At 37.5% G+C, this 17,945-nt stretch overlaps 1 protein-coding gene across 2 annotated transcripts; it reads left to right on the top strand.

Annotated features, from left to right (window-relative positions):
- Positions 1-628: 628 nt before the first annotated feature.
- On the top strand, positions 629-7,369 carry LOC108680718. Of its 2 annotated transcripts, XM_047882930.1 has the most exons (7): positions 629-1,588; positions 2,027-2,301; positions 3,858-3,940; positions 4,413-4,499; positions 5,236-5,386; positions 5,864-6,068; positions 7,085-7,369. In XM_047882930.1, the coding sequence occupies exons 1-6, from the start codon at positions 860-862 to the stop codon at positions 6,045-6,047; spliced, it is 1,509 nt and encodes a 502-aa protein (XP_047738886.1). In that variant the 5' UTR covers positions 629-859; the 3' UTR covers positions 6,048-6,068; positions 7,085-7,369. The 2 variants fall into 2 exon arrangements, with proteins under 2 accessions (XP_047738886.1, XP_047738887.1); XM_047882931.1 differs by lacking the exon at positions 4,413-4,499.
- Positions 7,370-17,945: the final 10,576 nt, after the last annotated feature.

The following is a 17,945-nucleotide window of genomic DNA, read 5'->3' as shown; positions in this document are numbered from 1 at the left end:
TTCAAAGATTTCAGCATTTAATTACTTTAAATATAATTACTTAAAGAACTCTCTCGCCCGCTTCCCTTTAAAGAGACGTCATGACCGTAAATATTGGCGTACAGCGATGGCAGTGGTACCATTGGAAAGAACAGAATTCCAGCTTTCAGATGAGCACAAAAATCGAAAAACGCCAAAATTGAAAATTTTAGGGTAGTGGGTCCCCTTAAATCTCAATGCAACAAAAAACAATGCAACATGTTCACTTTTCGGGTGAAAAAAGTATTCGTACAAAACAATAAATCCGCATTATTTTAATTAATAGAAATAGACTGGTATCTGTTGAGCTGAATAAAGGGTATTCAACCAAGTATTAAATTAAAATAATGCGGATTTATTGTTTTGTACGAATACTTTTTTCACCCGAAAAGTGAACATGTTGCATTGTTTTTGTTGCATTGAGATTTAAATTCTTTTGATAGTATTTTTGAATACTATGCGTCTCTATACATAATTTAAATCACTTTTCCTGTTAAGTTTGTGTACTTACATACATTAAAATACTATTTTTCAAGTGTACGAATATTTATTTCCCCCCACTGTATGAGTATATTTAATCGTCTTCGTCTCTCCCCCGATTTAAGATTAAGGAAGGCTACAATAGACTTTATTTGCGCAGTAGCATGTTAACTTCTTGGTTAATTCGAATGAAACGAGTTGCCTTTTTTTGGAGGAAAGAAGTGATATCTATCAAACAAGCGTATTAAACCAACAGATGCTGGATCAATAACTATCATTTAGAAGGTGTATGTGAAGTGTACCGATATTTTTTGGGTAAAACTCAATTATTTTTAAATGAAACTTCAAAACTCTTCACAAGATGGCAAGTGCGACGATAGAGTGCGACGTTTGTAACGAGAAATTCGACTCGGGCAACCACAAGCCGCTTTGCCTGACCTGCGGCCACACGTTTTGCTTTTCTTGCATTACAAATTTACTAAAACTCTCTGGAACCAAAAATTGTCCAAAATGTAGGAGACAATTTTCCCAAAAAATTGATCAAATGTTGGTCAACTACGCACTGATACCTTCAGAAAACACGGCTCGCCCGCATCCCCCGAGCTCGCTGTCACAGGCACCGTGCCTCCATCAAGAGAAGGCGCTGGATTACCTCTGCGTGGATTGCTTGGAACTCGTGTGCTTCACGTGCACCGAGGGTACACATAAAAATCACACAATTGAGTTAATAGATGGCCTACTTCATGAAAATGAATCTGTTTTGAACTCGTGGACAAAAATACGGACCACAATGCGCGATAAATTCGGGCGCGTTAATAGCCTAGTCTCCGTATCTGACGATATATTGAGTTTGATTGATGAAATGAAGACTGAATTTCAAGGATGGAAGAATTTGCTGTTGGCGCAAAAAATGTCTACAGCGCAAGACCTCCAGGCCTGGGATGTCTCGGCCAGCAGTGTGATTGAGAACAAGCGACATGAATGCAAAGAAATGCTTTGTCGTCTAAAATTGAAACCTCCAGAAAATATGGAGATACCAGAAATCAGAGCGAGGTTGTCTGCAGCTTTGAAGAAATGCGATTCATTACAGGTGAGTAAAGTGACTTTGAGACAGATAGTTATGAGTTTAGAGCAGGATCGGTCATATCTACCGCATACCGGCAGGTTTGAAGCAAAATTCTAACCGCCAATTAAAACGATATAATATAAATTCCTAAATAAATGATATATCACTCAAATGTGCTAGCTTTAAATGTATTACAACGATTCGTATACCATTCAACAAACTAAAAGATCATATCAAAGATACCTAGAGATTCAATTTTATTTAATGTGAATGTTATAAAATGAGAGTAGAAGGGTAAAGCGGGGAAATGATATCGTTCACCTGCCTAATGAACGCTTTTTTACATTAATGCATTTTTCTACATTGTAAGCCCATTCATGTCACTGAACAACCAATTTTGCATAGAGAATTACTCCTCGTCTATATAAATCACAATATGAAAAGTTTCCGTGTAATTTCCAGACATACGAGCTACCAACATATGAGCCCGGCGTGCCCTGGACAGTCACCAGCAGGGCTGAAGGAGAGCGAGCTGTCGCCAGCCTGTCCATCAACATCAAGCCCAGTCGCCTCGTGGTGGTGTCCACCCACACCCGCCCCATCCCGGGGCTGGAGGACCTGCTGTACCGCCTCTGCTACCACCATGCCGGCGACATCAGCCTGCTGCCCCTGGACTTCTTCTGGAGGCTGGCAGGACAGGCGGATGGCGGCATAGGAGCCATCATCGACAAATTTAGGTATATTAATCAAAAGTTTGACAATTCAGAAAAATAATCGCAATATGAGCGTGTGAAAATAAGTATAAAATGCCAACTACTTTTACCTTTCACTGGCACTATAGGAGATCATCATTGCATGGAGGATGAGTGAGGATCATTTTCTTACAAATAAAGGCAATTTATGATCACAATATCAGCTAAAGAACGATATTAAAAAATTATAATGATAGAAACACAAAAAAGGAAAAAGGCGAAACGCATGTAAACAATGTACGTATCAGACATGTATATAACTATATATGCAGGTTTGATTGAAGACCAGAGCATACTTTTTATATTAACAATTTTCGTCTTGTTGTTAATTCAATAAGCCGAATGAAATTTCTTGCTGGTGCTTGGCGAGCAAAAAGCAGATTACCAAATGACATTTTACTGGAATACGACGTTTTTTATATTAAATATTCATTATCAAGGAGGTGAAAAGTTATCACGACGCTTAGAATTGAAATTTGTAAATGACATAGGTGCATACAAAAATATCTTCGATTCGGTTCAAAATCGAAAATTAAATCAATCCGAGAATAATTTCAACGTCCTGACGAATCCCAGTGGTTTGGAAATTGATAGCAGGAGACTCGTCGTCGTTGATGAGAGCCTCCGCTATCGACAGTCTCGTAGTGTCGGGGCATCGCATGACGATGCTGGTGCAGGCCTCCAACGTGGCACGGGTGATGGTCTCGTTGTGGGCCTCCCGCATTTGATTCTTTGGTCCTCCAGCTTGCAGATGGCATGTGAGTCTGCGGCTCAATGTCGTGCTGGTCAAACCGATGTAATTTACATTTTGGAGAAGTCTAGAAGTCTACAACCTTCTTTCAAGCAGGAAAATTGGTAAATGACATTGGTTTCTTGCAGCGGTCCGGACTTTTTACATGGATTGTTTTTCACGATCAAATTCTTGACTTTTTTTGTTTCTGTTGTATATTAAAAGTTGTATTTGGTCAGTTACTGTTGTGCAGCTGATGTTATTTTTCACAATTGAATTGAGGACTCGTTCGCCAGTCCTATGACCGCTGTTCGTCTGATCTTGATAGTAAATTCTGGTGACGCAACCTCTTGGTGTGGATTCATCTGTTCGGTTTAGACGTGCTCGGATATTTGAAATTTCTTTGTCAATAGTTTTGTTTGCATTACTTTTGTTGACAAGAATTTGTTTGCAGGTCCGGAGTTCAGTTTTAAGTCACGAGATGATGTACAGGTTTTGAACACTAGATGTATGAACGCGCGTATGGTGCTAATTAAATTTTGTGTAAACTCTTGTTATGTCTGCGGGTAGTCACGTGTGAGTATTCAATAGAAGCTTTCCCATGTTGGTGGTTAGAACGCAATTGACGTTCGTAGCTCCAATATGAGTTGAATTTTGTCAAGTTTGAAGCTCATTAATCTGGACGTGAAACGAAAATTTCCGGTTCATATAAGATCGGAAAATTCCATAAATTACTGTACCTTATTCTACCCATATTTTCTAAGGGATTTTTCTTTATCATGCATTCTCTCACATTTTCCTGTGTTTACAGTGACCGCCTGGATACCATGTACGGTCATCCTAGTCAAGTCGGGGCCTATTTAGACAAGCGATGTCCCGCCGGAATGCAGAGTGGTAGGTTGTATCCTAAGATCAATTCATATTTTAGCCGAATTATCTCTCATTCATTCTAATTGCTGCAAATTAATGTTTTATATGTTGCATGTCTTGGAATTTTTCAAGTCTTTCCTAACAAACGGAATTTTTCCATGAATTGTCATCATCGCTTATGTTGTATTTTTGATTCCTGAAGCAGGTTTGTCAGGACGAAACACAAACTGGCGTTTCTAAATTCCATTTACTTTTTATATTCTTCAATAAACAGAGACATTCTCACAAGTATGAACCATAAGTTTTTTTCGAGTTCATTAAGAAAATTGTATGAGCAAGAGAAAATGAAGGGAAAAGTCGCAGCTGATGAGAATTACGATCACGTTCAAATAAGTGGGCGAAAAAACTATTATAAACATAAAAAATGAATAATTTTTGGTGACTTACGTCGGAATTTGTGTGAAAGGTAGATTTACGGCTCCCAAACTTCAAACAGAGGCAACTATAGAGGGGCCTTGCAGCATCGGTGTACGTTTTGATGGCGACTTATTCGGGCGTTCTTTTTTGTTACCACGGATAATTGGTAAGTTTTCTAATAATTAACCGTAAGTTGAACCATTCGATGTAATTGATACTGAAAATTGTTGATTTAAAAAGCAGCAAGCGACCTCGCCGTTTCTTGGCAACGATGAGTGACCGTTGTGGACGAACGGTAGCACGGATACCATTCCAATGCATTGCAATATTATAAGTTATTACTTTTTTAAGTTAATATCCACGCTACAGTACAAGTTTACATAATTTACTGAAAGCATAACTTAATGAAACAAACACGTCCCTGTTATCTCTATCAATCGGCCGGTCTGAAGGGTCGGAGGCTTTTATTAACCATCGTCACTGCATAGACAATGAAGTAAACTGACTTAGCATATATGGGCCTGGATGATCTGCATATTGAAAAACAAAGTTCTATTCGTTAACAACACATTGCCACAGACCAGCAATGCATCCAACTTACGGTGCAGGATTATAATCGATATTCAACACACTTCTACCTGCCCAATCAATCTGAAATTTTGCACACCTGCGTAAATTCGAAGATATATGCATATATATTTATAAAATACAAAATTAATATATTTTTTTAACATCTGAAAGTGAGAAAAAATCATTGTACATTAGTAACATCGGAGACACTGGCCCCTCTAGAAATGTTGTCTTTAAAAATAATTCTTAAACGTATATTATTAATACTGAACAGAAGAATGCATCAGCTGAGAAAATCTTTCTTGTTCATTCGAGTCCGGCTTGATCTACAGACGATGCTTGCTGTGTGCGAGGAATGGCTCGCAACATCAGCTCAAATTTGAGGAAGCACGGTTATAGCGTCACCCGCTGGCACTTCCCAGACCTCTGCGACGAGGACTTGAACTGGATGATCGGCATCCTGCACCAATTCAGGGATTCTCGGTGTTTAGGAATATACTCAATTTGAATTAATTAGTTTTCTGATTCTGGCTGTTTCTGTTACTCTAGCGCCTGCCATTCGAGCACTATGAATTTGTCTCTTCCGAAATTAATTGATAAGATGTTGACAGATGCTTTACAAATTTAAAAAAAATTTGATTCAAAGTATAAATTGACAATATTAAAAAAGAACATTGCAATATGTAAAGTTTTTTTCATAATATCTTGTGAGGTAATGAAGCCAAATGCTTGGCGCTTGTGGTATAGCCTCGAACTCCCTATACTTCCAATATGTAGGTGGTATAGGGGTAAATATATTTGAAGTCTATATTAGCCTCCAATTAAAGCTGGTGTAGCCAACACGAGTGATTCATCCAGTCAAACAAATTTACTTTGTATAGATAAACTTCACGAAAATTCTGCCTCAGATTTCCTAAAAAAAGTATCATTACTTAATTCTTGAATTAATTACCATCTCAGCCTGAGTCTGGTCTTACCGAGAAATGGCCTCAGCGCTACGGGCACTCGTCGGCTGTTCGAGGAGCTCCCTCAAATCCGGGAGGTATACCACGACCCTGGCGCGGCGCACCTGACGTCAGCTGGCAGTGCACCTGATCTCACCTTCATCGAGTTGTCAACGAACAACATCATTCAATGGATGTAAAATGCTGCGGCCTGGTAGTAGGTATGTCACGGCAGCAATCTAACACAGTATATATGATGCATTTGTTCAATATTCACCTTGAGTATTGAAGGCTTGATGGGAGGAATATTGAAGCAAGAATCGCCGGGTCTTTATAAACGGGAGGGACCGGGCAGAAATGTGCTGAATCAGAGTGAGTTAGAGCAGTTATTTTTACTGATGATTTCAAGCGTGAATTTCATTTATTTATATTTCATGTTGAAAAAGCGTAGGTAAGCAATTTTTTGTTTTGTAAAATTTTGAGATTATTTTAGGAAGTGGTAAAGAAATGGAGGAAAGAATCACATGATAAGGTGAGAAATTAAATAGTAATTCCACAACGGTTTACTTTAGAATAAATGAGTCCCATAAAATGTTCATCTTATTTCGAAGTACCAATAATATTTACACAAAAAATCTACAATTTGTATGACAATTGATAATAATTGTGTTTTTAACCGCCTCAAATGCGAATAAACAAAATTATACAAGGTTGATGGAGGTTAATCAACAGGGCTGTGAACTATTTGCATTTTTCAATATACGACATCTATGTCTATTTTCTTTATTATTTAAAATAATCTCAAAACTTTGAACTTCAAACTTTATCGTGGAAGAATTTTTTTCATTAACTGTGATGTTCAAGAGAAGTTTTTTGAATATCTATATACGATATTATTTATATCCATGTTTAACTTTCGTTATTCAACTTTGAATGCCCAGTAAAGAACTTTTTATGGTGCACAATTTTTGAACCAACATTTGTGGCCAAGTTTCCTTTATAGGTTTATACTAGTGGAAACAAACGGAATCAAACTATAGAAGTATGTATTATAAATATATGAATGAAAAAGTAAACTAATAGTCAGGAAGGCTAACAAAACCCATAACAATGTCTGCATGATATAAGTGACTTAATGAAGGGAAAGGAATCAATACACAGGTAAAAATAAATACTGAAGTTCTTTCCATAGAAAATTTCAGATTTTTATTACTAAAAATTGTATTCTACTTTTCAGGTTTTTTGCGCGGTTGGTGGATCGCTAATTCCCGGGCAAGATAATTGAGACCCGACCTGGTCATCAAGACATATTATCACTGGCGGTCATGCGGTGAAATGTAGAGAAACTGCAAAATAAATACTTTTAAAAATCATCCATGGCTTATGGATCTTGTTAGGTTTATTGTGTTTTGTGTCGTTAATCGTATAATAATAGTACAATAGTTATTTACGGACTAGGATATGGTTGATACAATATTATATTGTCACCGAAATTGTTATTGTAACTTGGAAAGAATTTCAACAGTGATTACCTTTTATCCTGTTTAAGTGATATGCCATGGACTCACCTGCCCTTTCCAATGAGACTTCACGAGTGATTAAATTAAAATAATGAACGGAGTAAATATTCACGGTTAAATTCAATTATTCAACACATCGCATGTTTTTCTATTCTATTAACCATGTCAGCGTCAGGCCTCACAATCGCGTCGCATCAAGGGTTTGTGAAGTGAAGAGTTTGTTGTTATTGACTTGAAGCGCCAGTCGCGTCGTGCCCTCGAAATCTTCGTATCCTTGCTACCAAAATACACGCTTGACTTCCACTCCATGTTGGCCAAAACTAATTTTGCGGCAACCCTATATCAAAATATGTGTGACATTTTCTTTAGTTAAATATTTTCAACATTTATGGTATAATACTAGCTTCAGGATAATAATTATATACTCAGGCTGACGCTAGTTGCAGGAGTAAGCCAAAGCTCAAACCAGATTGTTGTATGAACCACGTGGCAGCATCTTTAATCATTCACTTTAGAAAATAGAAATTTAATGAGGACAGAATGGTGGGAAAAATTGTATGAATGAAGATACTAATATCCCTGGCAACGTAAGCGGAACATGAAGACATGCATAACATAGAAAATCGCGTGTGGTAATGAAATTACGAAGAAAGTTTGACAAAAAGTCATCACAAACGAAGAGATTTACAAAACCATTATTTGGTTGCTATAATATGGAATGGAATAAGATTTTCGAAAAGCGTAATTTTGGTTCTTACCTATTGGTAAACACATGGGGAAAACTTATGATCATTTCTTATGAGAAAAATAATTTTTCTAACAGTAATCACGGACGAAATTGGGAAACATGGCTAATTTTTATCACCTAACCATGCATCTTCTCACCTTGTATACTGGCCCTCGCATCAAATCGTTAATCGGTTAATCGTTTTAAATTTACACACATTATTCAAACATTTACACTATCACTTCTCACAATAACGTGAAAATAGAAATTTGAATCATGCTATACTAGAATCATGCTAGAATCATACTAGAATTTGAAACAAGAACGAACACCAGGGGCCACGGCTATAAACTAAAAAAACAGCGTTGGAACACATCCTTGCGACAACATTTCTTCTCGCTTCGAGTCACCGACATGTGGAACAGCCTCCCTGATAGCTGTCTCTTATACACATCTAGATGTGTATAAGAGACAGTGAGTATACAAGCAAACGTCACACAGCCTGAGTATACAAGCAAACGTCACACAGCCTGAGTATACAAGCAAACGCCACACAGCCTGAGTATACAAGCAAACGTCACACAGCCTGAGTATACAAGCAAACGTCACACAATCTTCACAAAATTATCACCAGTCAGAACTTAATCCAGGACAGCACCAGGCGCTATGGTGTTTGTACCGTAGGCCATATGCTTCATCGTTTCTAATTTTGCCGTCGAAATTTTTCTAATTATTTCATATAATAAATACATTTATTCACCATCATAATCTAGCTCTCTCTTTTCTCACTTGAATCCGATTAAATTCATATTCATTATTACATACAATCTTCTAGTCAAGAATTAATTCTTCACATATACACAGAAAATCTTACCTTATACTAATTCATAACTTAGACTAGAGCAATGATTACTATGATAATATCCTGTTCACTATTTACGAAGAAAAGGTTCATAATGGGACCGGTGACGGTGCCACATTGTGCCATTTCAATGGGTAGTTTGAGCCAGGTTTAGTCCGCCGTTGACGTCCATTTGGCAACAGCGCCACATGACTGCCCCAGGCAGGGCTCATGGCCGCATATCATGCCCCAATAATTTTTATTTATCTGAAATGTTGATGTAAACTAAATTAACTTTATTGGTTTAACGAGTTGCTATTATCAATTTTTGCTACTAATATGTTTCTTTCATCAATTGAATCATTGGTGCGAAGATTTTGTCATGATCATGCAACCAAAAATTACAGATAATTTCTTCTGAGAATGAACGTGAGCCTCTGCGGGCTCGAAAGGATGACGTCACGGCACCGAATCGCCAGATGCATTGTAGGATAGGCCGCCATATTTGAAGCAGGGTCTAGCTCTCGCCTACGTGTTAAATGTACTGCGATCGTCTCTTTTTGAAGTTTTTGCTTGAAGATGGGACGCTACTGCATCGTTATAAGATGTACCGGTCGTTCTGAAGGCCATTTAAACAGAAAACTATACAATGGAATGCGTTTATCTAGTTTACTAGCCGTGAATGCCGTGTATATCGTATCAGTTTATGGCTCGTACTGATATACTCATATCAGTGTACCAGCCGTGAATATTTATTATATACGAAACTATACATTTTCCGGGGGCAAAATCTGTTACTTGCCTTCAGATAAGCTACATAAGTAAGAATAAAACGTAATAATATTTATAGATCAGATAACATTGTCATATTCATTATCCTGCAACGATGATAGTGTTGTTGCAGTTGGCTGGTTTGTTGGAAGATCAAATTGATTCGCTTTATTCTATAACATCAAATGTTTCCAGTTCTTTACATTGCCTTTAAATTTCAATATAAATTGGTTTTCAAAACGTCAAGATTTCTGGTCAGTTCTGTGGTCTGAGGTGTCACATGAGCGCGTCCAATATCGGGATCGGTATTACTATGAGCCGTCCGAACCCTGGTTACCTGGTAAGCATTGATAAAATTCTATCCTTTTCCTCTTCAAGAAGGTGAAAAGGAATTTCATTTTCCATTCTTAGAAGGTTCCATTCATCAGCATCATTATCTTCGTCCAGTTGTACTACCAAACTAACTCTACCAAGTACATCGCCTTTCTTGATTCGTTGAAGTTTCGTTTCTCCATCGCCTGTACCCATCCATCCACAAATTGTTTGTAATCTTCAAGCGTCTTGTATGCCTTGAATTCTTGCAAGGTGTAGTGGCTGACCACAAAACACCAAATAGTTTAGTAAATCACCGTGTTAAACGGGAGGCAGTCATGCAAAATCTGCACATCACGGTTTTGCCGGCACTTCGTTGGCATCAACATCGTTAATGTCGAACAATTTTCTTAAATATCGGTCTCTCACTGAAGTAAGGAGTTTTTGACAACAGCCTAATCCTTTCTGCTTTGTTCTTTCTTTCTCCATTGCTACCAAAACGTCCAAATGTGTAGGAACGAGAGAGTAAGCTGAGGCGCCAGTGTTATACAAAGATGGCGGCGTAGCAACGCGGCTAACGTGGATAAGCGGGAGCTTGGCGAGCCCGAATATTACTTCATGAATTAAATTAATTCGATGAACATATTATTCAGAGGTTTACGACAAACGGCGTATGACATAAAACATTTATTATAACTTCCTTGCTATGAAGATCATAATGGAGCGCGTCGGATCCGTTAGTCGGCCACACAGAACACCGCTGGCAACAGCGCCGCATAGTTGCGACCAACCAACATAGAAGTGAATGTAGCATTAGATTCATAGCTTCTACAGCATTAATTCTAAATGAAACTCATTGAAGTATTCTTCATTGATTTCATTACGTATTTTTTCCCCTTCAGTTAGACGGTTTGTGATGAACTTGGAGCAATGCCAGCACAGGGAACAGTTCCATCAAGTGAGTTCTCGTACTGACAACTTCTTACGGATTTTACTCAAGTAATATCGCTTGAATATTAATAACTCAGCGACTGCATCTCGTACATATGAGGTCTCGAGTCATCGCTTGACGTAACTTGATATCTAAATTTAGAACGATAACTGAAACTGAACTGATAACTGAAACTGATAAACTGAAACGATAATTTAACAGATATTATTAATATACTTTAGTTTATCCGATATAATGGAAATCATTGATATACATTAGTTCATCCTCGAATATTTTCTATGTCAGAGAACGCTAAATCAGGGGGTAACCATTACATTGATCTCTATTCGTGCTGGTCTAGCGCAGAAGAGCTTTCTCCATAGAGATTCTTAGAACAGAAATGGCCAGTATTGGTAACAGCATTGAATTATCCTTTGCAAAAATATGTTATGTAAATTAGGCCAATTTTCTCTGCTACAAAATATTCACCAGACCTGCAGCAATGATGGTTTAGTACTTTAGTTACTATGTCATCACGCAAGTTTAAAAACGAGACATCAAATGGCAACTTCTCTTCCTTTATGCATTCCCATAATGAACCATTGATAATATATTAACTACACACGTGAAAAATGAATCGAAATTTGTTATTTGTTATCAGTTGAAATTCGCCAAGAGAACAAATGCGTTCAAACTGACGACGAGCCACCGTTTGGTTGCAGTTCACTTCGACAGTTCGATGGAACAATCAAGTTATTGATCATAAAAAATCATGTTATGTTGATCCTATAAAATTATGTTATATTGATCACGTAAAATCATGTTATATTGATCACTTAAAATCATGTTATATTGATCACTTAAAATCATGTTATAGTGATCAAATAAAATCATGTTATATGAAACATATAATATGAACGTTGGTTTACATATAGCATTTGTTGATCAAAGATTCATTGTTGCTTATTTAAATAAATGGAAGGAAATTAGCAACCAAGAAACCTGCGTGTTCAACATCTGTTGCGAAAACTTGGACTCCTAAATGAAGCGTAACATAGGCAAGCATGGCACACTCAAAATAATGGATGGCTCATATTGCCCAAATAGAGACACACTTTACACTTGGACTCCTAAATGAAGCGTAACATAGGCAAGCATGGTACACTCAAAATAATAGATGGCTCATATTGCCCAAATAGAGACACACTTTACACTTGGACTCCTAAATGAAGCGTAACATAGGCAAGCATGGTACACTCAAAATAATGGATGGCTCATATTGCCCAAATAGAGACACACTTTCAGCACGTAGCACTGATACGCCCTCATGCTGGACCAAACTGGGTCACGATGACCCACAAATGGGCAAAAAGTGCATCGCCATTTGGACAAAGTCTCTTCATTTCCCTGCGTGTAATGAACTGCAGGAAAGATCTCATGTTGTTTTTAGTTGTATGGAAAACTGTAATTATTAGATTTTATTTGTATTGATGCCGTTATATTTTCTAAGTTTTACTCCTAATTTCATATTGTTAGATTAGTCGTTTCATTATTTGATTGACGTAATCAAATGTTTCCATTGTGAAGCGCAGTCGAATGCAGCGCTAAGAATCTTTAAGAGATTATATTTCACCATCATCTTCTAATGAGAGAATTTTATTATTCAAAATCTAAAGCCGTAGAAGCAAACTAGCCAATGTGTTGGTATAATATCATAACTTAGTGTGGCGGTTGGTCCTTTAACTAGCGCATGTGTTAGTAAAATATCATAACTTAGTGTGGCTTAGTGTGGCGGTTGGTTCTATAACTAGTGCATGTGTTAGTAAAATATCATAACTTAGTGTGGCGGTTGGTCCTATAACTAGCGTATGTGTTAGTAAAATATCATAACTTAGTGTGGCGGTTGGTCCTACAACTAGCGCATATGTGTTAGTAAAATATCATAAATTAGTGTGGCGGTTGGTCCTATAACTAGCGCATATGTGTTAGTAAAATATCATAACTTAGTGTGGCGGTTGGTCCTATAACGGGTTTGTTATATGTTGCAGCGTTACTTCTCTTCCCTCGGTATTCATGTTTGAAAAGATCAACATAATATTCCTCTTTCCCTTCTCGTGCGGTTTGCATCGGGTAGTCTATGAATACTGACAGAATTAACCTAAGTCTCATGATCGCGTCATCGCGACATAATGTCCGACTGGCCCAGCTTATCGTGCAGCAAACTCGGGCTGGAAGGCCACGACTTAAACGATCAACGATACTGAATTATTCGCGTAATATACTCATGACGAGTCACAAAATATTCAAGTGAGTCATACAAGTAAATCAAATTTGGGTAAGTGCTGGAGTTTCCTAATAAGGTCGAGCTAACAAATTTAAAGCATTTTCGTAAATAATTATGACATGGCCATTTTCTCAAGAGTTGATCAGTTTTGAATAAAATTACCTTAATATTTGAAAATGAAAACGTGTATATATCCGATATTCACAGAATATTTTCATTAAATCCTATCTAAATCAATATTTTAGCGAAATTATGAATAGTTTATTTTACAGGAAACTAATGTAAAAATATCAACATAGCGGCGTCGTGAATCAATGCTCTATGCAAACGAGTACTGCATTATACAAGGATGAATAAGTTCAAATGGAATAAAAGATATTACGACGAAGATGATTGGAGAATAAGGAAATTAAATTTACAGCTATTTTGAAGAGGAAATGTATAACTGAATTCTCTCAAGTGAACATTCATGGTGTAGCGATGTAGTTTATTTAGTGTATATGTGTGATGAATGAATTCCGTGAGTTCCTTCTTATTCAAAAGCCCAACTTTTGACATATTCTTGGTATTATATATTTATTCGTACACTGCAAGTGTCCAGGAATATGAAGCTATCATTATAAAGAAAGATTTAAGAAATTTAAGTATATGTAATTCAGAGAAAACGTATGGCGGAGTAACTCAAGTAGAATTATATGACCTTTACTGTCGCGATGCACGTCGCAGTAGCGACTTCTTCCTCATAACCCTGGCGTCATAAAGTTATAATTATGAAAGGTTACGTTCAGAGGTTTGTAAAAAGTACGCGTGCATAGTTGAATGGAAGCTGAACAAATTCAAGCCTGGGTTAGGTTTACTTGTCAGCCAAATTTTTGCCAATAACCTTGCGGAACAAAAGTTCTTGCTCATGCATTTGACAGACATTGTTAAAATAATGTTATTGAAAGCCATCGTTGAAGAAACTATAATCATTTGATGGTCCATTAGTCTTGTACCGCTCAGTCGCTGGCAGTTACGCAGCGCTGTTGGCAAACAAAGCTTTTTGCTGCCCGTGCGAGAGCAACAAGTGGGACAGAAGAACAACCAACCACAGCGGTCAAATATTTGTAAGCAAATAAATGAGAAAATAATATGCGTTTAAAAATTATTTTTTAAAGACAACACTTCTGAAAAATCCAGTGTCTTGGATGTTACAGATGTACAACGAATTTCTAATATTATTTTCAAATATTGAAAAAAAATTATTTGTCAATTTTTTTTAAGATATCAAAATTTTGCAAATTTTCAAAATTATTTATTCTGTCAATTGATTCATGCATTGTCTCTGACTTTATGCAATTGTGCAAAATTTCAGATCAATTGGACAGGTCAAATTGTGTCATATATGTATTATAATATTTGTAGCGAACGAAATTATTTTCTTAATATTTTTTAATAATGAAAAAAATTTTGTTTTAATTTATAAAATTATTGATTCTGTCAATTGATTCATGCATTGTCACCAACTTTACGCAAGTGTGCCAAATTTCAGATCGATTGGACAGGTAGAAGTGTGTTAAATATCGATTATAAGATTTGTAGCAGACAGACAGACAAACAAAGAAGAAGTGAAGTTAAAGAGAAGTGTTGTAATAAACAAATAAAGTAATTTATAAAATAAATACAAGAATATTATGTAATCAAATGAATCAAATCGCTTTTTTGGTGGGGTTTCTTATTACCACTAAGACTTACGAATAAAAAGCATATGAACAACGTGAGGATAAAGAACGTTTGAACAACGTACGAATGAAGCTTTTTAGTAGCTTAATAATTAAGATCCCTAACCAAATATATGTTGGATGTCACAAGATCTAATTTATTTAATTTAGTGGCCTTGCCATGTTATTTTCTGCACAAAATGTACAGATGCCACCAAAGTCGCGTTAACAGAAGAATATCGGTAAAGTGTTGCATGACTTCTGAATTAACGGTGAACAAACTTCCACAATTTACGAAAAATAGCAGTCTTCGTTAGGGGGCGCGCTAGTACACTCATAGCGATGAATGGGTCATATTGTGCAAACAGTGACACACTTACTGCATAGAGCACTGCTACGTTCATTTGCCTGGCCAAACTGAGTCATGATGACTCGGGAAAGAATTTTAATAGAGAGTGTCCAAAGACGCGCAACAAGGATAGTTCCAGGCTTGAAAGGCAAGTCATATGAGGAAAGATTAAAGATTATGAAGCTTCCAAGCCTCAGTTATCGACGTCTGCGTGGGGACCTCATTGAAGCATACAAGTATACTAATGCCTTATACAAGGTCCCAGAAGGATTACTAGAACTTGAAACAAGAACCAACACCAGGGGCCACGGCTATAAACTAAAAAAACTGCGTTGTAACACATCCATGCGACAACATTTCTTCTCGCTTCGAGTCACCGGCATATGAATAGCCTCCCTGATAGCATCGTTGACGCTCCGAGTATGAACGCCCTCAAGAACAGACTAGAGTCACTAGACGAAGCTATGAAGGAGCAAATGTTCAGTCTTAAAATGCCTAGCAAATTACGGACCAGGCAATAAGTCCAGCAGCTATCTCAATCAATCGTCAGTTATGGAAAGATCGGGTTCCAAAGGTCGGATCCCTTGTGAATCAAGTCACGAAAAATTCAAGAATCGGCAACACGCCATGGGCCTATTTTCTTCAAAGCCGACAATTCTATTTTATTCTATTCTATGATAACCATACAAGGACAAAAGTGCAGCGCCATTTGGACAATGTCCTGCTCATTGCTCTGAGTGTATGTTGACGCCAGCGCTCTGTCTTCAGCACAATGGGGGCACCGCCCCCTCATCCGCTGGATGAACAAACCGCCATTGATCAGGACTTATAATCCTTCAGATTTCATTACATTTTATATCTGACTTTGTAACATGTGAATATTTTTCTCGACAATTTATCGCGGTCTGGAAAACCTTTAGTTTTTCCTACTGACACAAAATTTTCTAACTCCCATTTGAACTTCGCGAACCAACTTGAAGCACATATAAATTGTTATTTTCAAATTAATTTTTGTTCTATAATAAAACAAACGATCATCTTTTAGGTTTCAATCAAACCACCTCTTCGTGATGTCTTCCTAAATGTCCTGAAAATAAAAGTTCAACTCAAGTTTCAGGTCCCGGTAATATCCCGACACGGTTGGTATTGCGGTACACGCTGGGGTACCCCGTATATATAATATACCAGTACCTGGCTTATCAATTAATATTGCGGTACACGCTGGGGTACCCNTCATTAGTTCGACTCCATTCTTCGTATGCTTTTTCAAGCCTCGTGTGACCAATACAACGAAGCTATTATTATACATTAAGAGAGGATTTAATTATAACAGATCAAGACGTGTCTCGATGATTGCAGTAAAGAGATTAAATATCTTGGGGGACTCAAGTATTTGCAAGCTTCCCTTGCACTACGAGGTATTTACTTGTAGATGATACTTGAAGTTTTTAATTGTGCTTAATGTTAGTGGTGCGCGTGCTCTAAACATTGTGCTCGTCTCTCAGGAAATATTGCATGGTGAGGCTAATAAATGTGAAGTCATATTGGTGGCTGGGAAGCAATGAAATTTTCCTCTAAGTACGTAAGGTGGAACGGATGTACTCATATATTTTTAAAGTTATAAGGAAACGTTCCCATCAATTGTGAAACCAATGGTTTGGCTTACGAATTGAATGATTTTTGGTGTTCATTGCAGCATTAGGAAAATAAGTTCTCTTGGAATCATTAGTTAAAAAAAACTAACAGCACTCAATGTTGTACGCGTCAGGCGCTGCAGGTCGGGCGCAGTTATGCGTTGCTGTTGAACAGCGCAGCCTCGCGTGATCTGTGATACCGACATAGCTTGAGGCGGCGGGTGGTGGGGGTGTGTTGGGTCTGTCTTTCGTGGTGATGGTGGTTTTGTTGTTGATGGTGGTTGGTATTCATTCTTTTTATTCTGGAACTGGACATTTAATCTGACTAGTGACGAATGACGTCACAATAAGAAGCAAGATTGAGTGTGGCTCCACAATTTTATGTGATATCTCGAAGTCTTTAATGAATCATCCTGCAACTGTTCTAAAGCCTGCTCTTTGGTAGATCCAAGGAGCCCGACGCACCACGACAATATGAAGTAAGTGTGTAAGTAAGTATGTAAGTAAGTAAGTAAGTGAAGTGCTTTCAACTTTCTCTGAAAATTGAAAGCTTCATTGCACCCCTGCAACTTCGAGTCTTGTATCTGTTCATTAAGTGTGGTATCTGATAGGACTATCTGTACATGCTGGCAGGTAACCATGTAACATCCATGTTAGGATTCTCTGACTTGGGAGTTTATAGTGACATCCTCATCATCAAAGCTCGTGAAAGCCTTTGCAAGCTGAGTCTTTTACTCCCATGGTGTGCTACTAGCCTACTACTCCCTTCCTAAGTTCAATTTCACCTCAAGCGGATCTTATTTCCAGTATTCATCTCAACCTTCAAGATAATTCATGAAAAATTTGCGACATTAATCTATTCAGAATTTATTTATAGAATTTTGGCTGCAGCACCACTCAAAATATTTCTAGATTTGCACAGATGGCTTAAAGTCTGCAGATGAGACAGTTTCTACCGGACTCTTAGGCTTGATTCACACCAAACTGCTAGGCACGTGCCAGGTACATTTGCTGAAATCCGGTTTGTTG

The sequence above is a fragment of the Hyalella azteca genome, unplaced genomic scaffold, assembly GCF_000764305.2.
Source record: "Hyalella azteca isolate HAZT.00-mixed unplaced genomic scaffold, Hazt_2.0.2 contig11637, whole genome shotgun sequence".
NCBI classification, from domain to species: Eukaryota; Metazoa; Arthropoda; class Malacostraca; order Amphipoda; family Hyalellidae; genus Hyalella; species Hyalella azteca.
Note: the sequence above shows the minus strand (reverse complement) of the source record. Positions and strands in the feature narration are given on the sequence as shown.

Excerpts from the sequence above, each read along its gene's own strand:
- LOC108680718 (XM_047882930.1), top strand. The coding sequence starts at position 860 with ATGGCAAGTGCGACGATAGAGTGCGACGTTTGTAACGAGAAATTCGAC. Across the intron at positions 4,500-5,235 it reads TTTGTTACCACGGATAATTG|ACGATGCTTGCTGTGTGCGA; the intron begins GTAAGTTTTCTA and ends CTTGATCTACAG. Across the intron at positions 5,387-5,863 it reads CACCAATTCAGGGATTCTCG|CCTGAGTCTGGTCTTACCGA; the intron begins GTGTTTAGGAAT and ends TTACCATCTCAG.